This window comes from Ptychodera flava, chromosome 6 (assembly GCF_041260155.1).
Source record: "Ptychodera flava strain L36383 chromosome 6, AS_Pfla_20210202, whole genome shotgun sequence".
Taxonomy (NCBI): domain Eukaryota; kingdom Metazoa; phylum Hemichordata; class Enteropneusta; family Ptychoderidae; genus Ptychodera; species Ptychodera flava.
The window spans coordinates 30566840-30574630 of NC_091933.1; the positions used below are offsets into that span (position 1 = coordinate 30566840).

General features: G+C 37.7%; 1 protein-coding gene across 1 annotated transcript; it reads right to left on the reverse strand.

The window, feature by feature from the left end:
• Positions 1–4493: 4493 nt before the first annotated feature.
• On the reverse strand, positions 4494–7791 carry LOC139134325 (acetylcholine receptor subunit alpha-1-A-like). The gene is made up of 4 exons (XM_070701206.1): positions 7768–7791; positions 7494–7538; positions 7096–7205; positions 4494–5076 (listed from the first exon to the last, which is right to left on the reverse strand). The coding sequence occupies exons 1-4, from the start codon at positions 7768–7770 to the stop codon at positions 4827–4829; spliced, it is 408 nt and encodes a 135-aa protein (XP_070557307.1). The 5' UTR covers positions 7771–7791; the 3' UTR covers positions 4494–4826.

Sequence of the window (7791 nt, forward strand, 5' to 3'; positions counted from 1 at the left end):
TCTTGTGCATAGCAAGTGATCCGTTGTATGGCTCCGATGCGCACAGTCGCAGAGTGAAGGACGGCACCTTCGAGCTCGTGAACTGTCCAATATTCGAATTTGTGTCACATCACTATCCCTGGCTGGAAGAATTCGTTTGTGAATTGAAAAGGAAAGCCAGGAGAGGGCGTGTAAAGCAGAACTTGATGATTATGACGATTCTTGTCATCGAGGAGCGAGATGTTGAGCTCGACCTAATCCATGGCTAGAACGCTCTGAGGCGAAGCGACGGGTTAGGTATTGAACACGTTTGGAAGTAAAATGTACATGCAGTGTACGAAGGGAAATGTATATTACACGACCAAAGTACATACTTTTTCATAAAAAGAGTTTTTGCCTTTTCGTTCAGAAGCCGAGCTGCAATGGTTTTCAATCTAAGCCGCCGGGAATACACAGGGGCACACAGCAGGAGGAATGTCAAGATATAATTCATACCATATATCATGACATAAAGAAAGGCTGGACAATACAAAGTGATGATGAATTGTACCCGCTTCTGTTTTTTAAAATAAGAAACCACTTTTTCAACCTAAAAACTATGTTAAATGTCCAAATTTGATTCGACTAAGTAGACACAAATCTGAGAAAGAAACATGAAGTGTGTTGTGGACCAAGAAAACACACATCGCTTACTGATACAATGCTAGAAACTGTGGGGCTACTTGAATGACATCATCCCGGTACTTTTTATATTGCACATCATCAGAGTCGCTGTCTTACTTATCTCCATGCCTTAGAAATTACTCTCTGGCTCGCTCTCTCTCTCTCTCTCTCTCTCTCTCTCTCTCTCTCTCTCTCCTCTCTCTCTCTCTCTCTCATTATGACACCACTGACTTACAGCAACTGATCAGTGAATAATTGTCCGAGACTTCCTAATCATTCACTGGTGGTAAACACTGACTGTAATGACTCATACGGTACACGGCACGCGCCATTTCAAGACATAAATCAAGAAGGTCATATCTAGAAAATAAAAAAATATTTCAGCTGACAATTCTGTCGGCTGCTGCATCGCATGTATCCACTCTGTGTTTTTGGATACATGGACAGCGTAATTTGTTTCCATACCATTAAAAATGATACACTGTAAAAGGTTCGCGTCAGTTTAGATCCTGCATTTATTAATTTCACACTGATATGAAAAATTTATACAATCATAAAACATACCTTCGTAGTAGTATACCGTCAGGAGCTACACAGTACTGTAAGTTTAAATTAAATATTACTTCAAGGATACAGATCGCAGTATGTTTCATTTACATAGGGTTAGTTTACAATTTGTATTACCAGCAATATTTATGCTTGTGTTATCATACTATTTTTGAATTTTTGACAATAACCATTATGTAATCAGCGATCACCAGGTGGAAACCGATTACACAAATTTTAAGCGGGTAGAAGATAATTTAGAATGTTATTACTATTATATTGATGTGATGTTAACCGAAAGCAATTAAGGTTCCAAGACAAGAAATGTGACCTTTTTAATCTAACAATTCTCTAACGGTTAATAAACTCAGAACCCCCGTAAAGTATACATTTTCTAAAAGCCTACATATATGGGAACATTTTGGTAACCACAGTGTCACCATTGTTTACATAACTATCACGTGACAAGATAATTTGCATAACCTTTCAAAAGTCGGTTTTCCCTATGTTTTGTCTCAATACTTCAAAATATCTGACTCAAACTTGCTGGACTGCAAGCTGTCACAATGCTCTTTCAAAGTGTGTCTCAGATTTTTTATATCTTGCTTAGTTTTTTTGCAGCACAATTTTAAAGAAATCAACTATGGTAAAATTCACTGCTCTGGAAGTTTTTCTAGCATAAAAAAAACTGTTTAAGAAGGTTTAAAAAAATTCTGAGACACGCTTTTGAAGATCTGTAGGATAGCTTGCACTCACATGAATTTCAGCCACATATCTCAAAGCATTGAAACAAAACATAGGGAAAACCGATTTTTGAAAGGTTATGCAAATTACCTGTCACGTGATAGTTATGTAAACAATGGTGACACTATGGTAACCAAAATGTTCCCCTATATCTAGGCTTTCCGAAAATATACAATTTACGGGGGTTCTGAGCTTATTAAACACTAGAGAATTGTTAGTTTAAAATGGTCAATTTCTTGTCTTGGAACCTTAACTCTTTCACTACAACGACGGAGTTCGGGTAAATATGGCAGGGCTATATACGACGTCATACAGGGAAGTTTAGAAAATGACAGGGTATGTGTGTTTAATCATAAAACCTGACTAAAATACATAAACTTGCTGTAGTACTTACATTTCCAACTTAATGCCTATTACAATGATGTAAAAACTCAATTATTTTTAATTTTGGATGTTTTCTGGTCTTTTCCTTCTATCTTTCAATTGAGGCGGTTTGTCCTCTCTCTAGAAAACGTCAATTTTCAACACATACAGCGGGCTTGTATCTCATAATGATTAGTGTTAAAAAAAAACTAAGTTTTAATCTGGAATAGAATTAATTTATCACTTACAAAATCAATTAAAAAATTAGTTTTGTCTTCGCAAGCTAGTGATTTATATTTCAACATATCTAAGAGAGAAGACAAAACGAAAGCCTATAATCGTTTGAAAAACAAAAACCTTATAAATGCAAAATACTATCGAAAGTTACAGATATTGCCCCACTGAAAAGTTCTATTGCCCACTGAAAAGTTGCAAACTTGTAACATTACAATTATGAAAATATGATCGCAGTCCCGTCAAGATGGACCGTTTTCCGATGTCATTCATATACTGTAAAAAGCAGCCTCTTCTCATTTATATGTGTAACAACTATATTTTTAAATGATACTTTGCCTTATTCCTACGCAATATATACAAATTATAGAAATGGAACAGTGATCTTAGTGAAGTATCCATCTATACGACTCAACGAAACCTACAAAATTTGAAATACTTTGAAATCTGGCTTTAAAATTTCTCAATACGCATCGAAACATTTCGCACAGATTGAAACGAAATGTGCCTTTCGGAGTTGGGGTCTGTCTCGATTTAAAATTTCTGTCAACCATATGCACTTTATAGTGCAAATTGTGACCCATTTTAAACTCTCCCCTGCCAACATCTGTCAGGTCTTGTACGCTCGCTAGTGGGAGCATATATATATATACCTATGTGATGTACATAGAACTGTGAGCTGTATGTATCCTAAGTGTGATATTCTGCTAGACAAAAGCTTAAAAAGTTAGCTTGGTCAACCTAACTCATGCAAAAAAGATAGCTTTAACAACGACTTCTTACCTCAACCTGTGATCACGGTTATTGATCAATAATTTTACAAGTTATATTATTAATTCAATCTAAATACAAAAGCCCTTATAGGTGTTAAAATTTAGTCACTGAATTGCTTTTGGCCTCTAAGCATTTTGCATCAAAATGGGTATGTAATTATTCAATTACGTGTTCTTCAACCCCCTCCACCTTCTACAGAAATTCACTGTATGCTTGATTGCAACTCATTACTGTGAACAATCCGATGGTGACCGACACACAAACTGTGGTTAGGATAATGAAAAACAACTGATCCATTATGATAGCTATTCTCTGCCAACTGTTGCACGTGTAATCCTCGTCATCACTGTCTTCCTTGCTCTTCAAGCGTCTCTCGACGCGTTCGATGCCGAGCAGGGTCTGCCTCAAGCTGCTCTGCAAGTCAGACAAAGCCTGCGTGGAGTTGTCGCTAACCCCGTATTTGCGCTGCATTGTTGGAGTGCCGTTTAAGGAAGACGGTAGGGATGGGTAACTCAGAAGTATGCTGTGTTTGGCCAGGTTAGAGCCACATGACTCCCCTCTAAGATATTTTTTGCAATCCTTCTCTGGAAAGTACCACACGAAGCGATGTAACCGAAGCGACCGAAAAACAGACGACGGACCAGCTTGGGCACAGGGCGTTTGCGATGATATGTGTTTAATACCAAGACAGACAACAGACAAGAAGTCAGCACAAGACATATTGCAATGAAAAAGAAAGTACCTGTAATAAAAGTAAGAAAAGCATACATGAGAAAATTAGACGTCTATTGAATGAGTTCTGTATTGGCAACATACATACATTTCCAGGTATTTTGTACTATCGTGACAAGGCATATTTCGTGTGACTCCTCTTGGCTTTGAGCATTCAACGTTGAGAACAAGACTTGTTAGCCATTAAAATTATGTATTTTTCGTGTCTACTTCGCCTTATGTGACATGTTGTTACAATTGCTTATAAAGACCCAAAGGAAAATATCAAGCAATTACGAAAGATGTAGCGTAAAATGGTGCCTACAATGATTGTAAGTTAATCATTTTGGGGAAAGTGAAATTTGAAAAATGATATTAACTTTTACAAATATGTGCATGCTCTCCTGTTTCGAAAAAAAACATAGTATACGGTTGATAAAATTTATACATATAGTATCGTTGTTACCATCCCTTCGGCCATAAATTTGTCATAATTAATAAGTGAGTCTGCGAAAAGCTTCACTCACCGATTAAGGGAAACCCTCCATCGGCAGTTGAAGGAAGTGTACTTGATGCCCCAGTGTAAAACGTTATTAAAGTCAGCAAGTTGGTGATTCCAAGCGACATCTTTTCTCCAGAATCCACAGGTATTAAGAAGACGAACAGGCTCAAGCAGGAGATCAGTATGAACGGTACGACAATGAAGAGAAAGTCAAAATAGGGGCGGCGTTTCAATGCGATAGTCATTGTAGCACCACTCATCTCGAACGGTTTGTGGGAAATCATGCTCTCGAAAGCGTCGATCTCTGCGCTCAGCAACACCCATTCTCCATGTTCTTGGTAGTGGTCGAGGTGTACAGACGTGTTGACGAATTCCAGCTGTTTGCTCCCATACGACCACGATGAGAAGTGTATTTACACACCTGAATATCGAACGGCACGTACCTGATCCTGAACTTGCAGCTGTTCTTGAGGAATACTGGAACTGTCCACAACACGTGACCGGTATGTGCCACGACGACATTGGTGTCGGACTTAATAAGTCCATCACTGTTATATGCACTGTAATGAGAAAATGCGTGGCCATGTATTATCAAACAATGATGATGATGATGATGATGATGATGATGATGATGATGATGACGTGACATTTGATCGCTTTCCAAAGATTGCATTGCTCACAATATCACCGTAAATTCCTTTTAATGCTGAAGAATAGCCATTATGATTCTTAAAACAAGACCATTTCTCTGAGTAATAATTTACGGAACAGAAGACTATGACCGAAAAATATAGCAACAGTGAATACGGAATTGGCAAATCGTGGAAAATCAGTGCTGGCCATGTTTTTTCAGTGGGATTCTATGGTTAACTTTCTGTGAAAAAATATGGATCGTACCATTGTAACGGATGAGACGTTTGATATCATTGTCATATTAATAAATTCATTAATTAACCTAAGAACTAATTCGTTATTTTCAATAAGAGTAAATATGTCAAAGTTCGACATCTATCGCTTAGTGTTAGTAATTTTGTAACGAGAATGAAAACAGATGTTTGCCAATATTAGCTGAGATTCGTTTTGTTTATTTACTGTGAATTAATAGCAACCATACCTATTTGTTATCCAAAATTATGAGTCTAAAGTCATATTACACATTCAAAGGATAGGATAAACGCAGTATATCACAAAGTACCGAAACACAAAACGCAGTAAAAGCCGTGGAAAAAAGATATATGGACCCCTCGTTTAGGTAACAGGACAGTTGCCCCGGGACATTTAGTCCCCGGAACATTTCCAACGTACCATTTACCCCTCCCCCCCCCCCTTGGCTATTAACCACGGGACACTTACCACTCGGACACTTACCACACGAGACATTTACCATCCGGACAATTACCCCCTCTTGAAATTTATTTTAAAGGACGTCTGATCCATTCATTATTTTCAAACAGTTTTAACTTTGTTTTGACATAGCATAGACACTGTCTATGATTCAAACAGCCTTATGGAGTGTATTCTATGTTGGTGATGACGGAATTAGTAAATATTTTGTGAAACATCCAACTCACATTCTACCCCTAAAACATAAAAATTGAAGATGTGTGTAACTTTCGATGCAACCCGGTTTTGACTAAAAAAGACAAAAAAGGAAAAAGAGACAAATACTATTAGTTACCTCGTGTTAGGGTCAAGGTTAGGTTTAGGGTAAGCCAACTAAATGATTCGTATACAGACATTATTTTAGTCCGTTAACACCATATAGTTGTTATTTCAATGTCATTTACTATACAATGTATGGTTTGACATACAATGTAAAGTTCAAAATTAACTTCATTTTTCAACTGACAGCCACTGGTGTAGTGGTTAGGATGGGGTCTTAAACTGTCCCGGTTCGATTCCCTGATAGGCATAAGGTAAAATTTGGAATGCATAGTATATTGTAACATTTGCGAGGCATAGTAAATCATGTGTCGTCCAGCAGGCGACAGTACTTTAAAAGATGCACACGCAGTGTTTGCGATTGTTCGGCAACCTTTTTTTCATCATTTCTCATTTGACGTCATTTTCGACGAAGCAGTATTGTCGTTATAAATAGTGTTAGGGGTGAATATCCGGGTGGTAAATGGCCGGTGGCAATTAGCCGAGGGGTTAATGTCTGGTGGTGGTTGTCCAGAGGGTATTTGTCTGAGTTTTAACTGTACTACAAACCTGGTTAAACAACCAAGAAGTATATCAGGTGTTTCGAAGGGGTGGGCACATCCTGCTCCATATTTGGCATTTGTCATGTAGCAGTCTGTTAGACAGTCCAAATAGGAAATATTTACAGACTGATGTTTTTAATGTCATCAGTGATCATCTGTCTCCGAGACATATCACACTTGTACAAAAGTCCATGATACCTGCCAAAAACGCCTGATATATTTGCAAGAGAGGAAGCTATGAAATCAATATGAGTGATTGGACTTTACATATGTCAGCTACACGAACGTTTGGATTTAGAGCATGACGTCCGATCTTTACATGGAAATCATTTTTGTATAATTGGCCTCTAGATATGTAGAACTTTTCACACATACCTATTGAGAACGGCCGTATCCGGTCGCCAAATTTTGCCAGCTGGAAATCGTATTTCTGTTATACCATCATAATCGTCAGGGTTCCAACTGAGAAATTCGTCTTGCCATCTCTGAAAAATAATAACATCATCTGAGAGGAGGGCTTACCTCTTAAAAAAAGTTTAAACAAGCTATGAAAAACAGATCATCCAACTTATGGACATAATTTATTCCTTTAAATGCAGCATATAGATATGCGCCGAGGCAAACATCATTCATATTTTCATATTTCATAGAGGAAATGGGAGGGGGTTGAAACCAAACGTAAAAGATTCGGTTACTCAGCATATTTATCACCTACGTCACCTTTGTCCCACCGTCATAACTCTAGTGAATTGAATGAGAATTAAAATATTTACCTGATATAGATACGCCGTCAGAGTGATCATTTGCTGTTTCTCGTTCTGGAAGATAAGAAAACGAGATCTCCATCAAAACCCTACAAGACTAAAAGTGTTCATTGTAGATCAGAGTTACGTCTGTATAGTAAGTTTGCTATTTCTTTTGTCGAATTCTCGCGAAAGCGAACATGAACTCCACTTTCCCATCCATCCTTCCATGTCAAATGCTTATAGTGTCATAACACAACTGTAGGAAAGTTAAGTACACACGCAAACAAATTGACAAACCCACCATGTCGTCAATTCGGTGTAAACA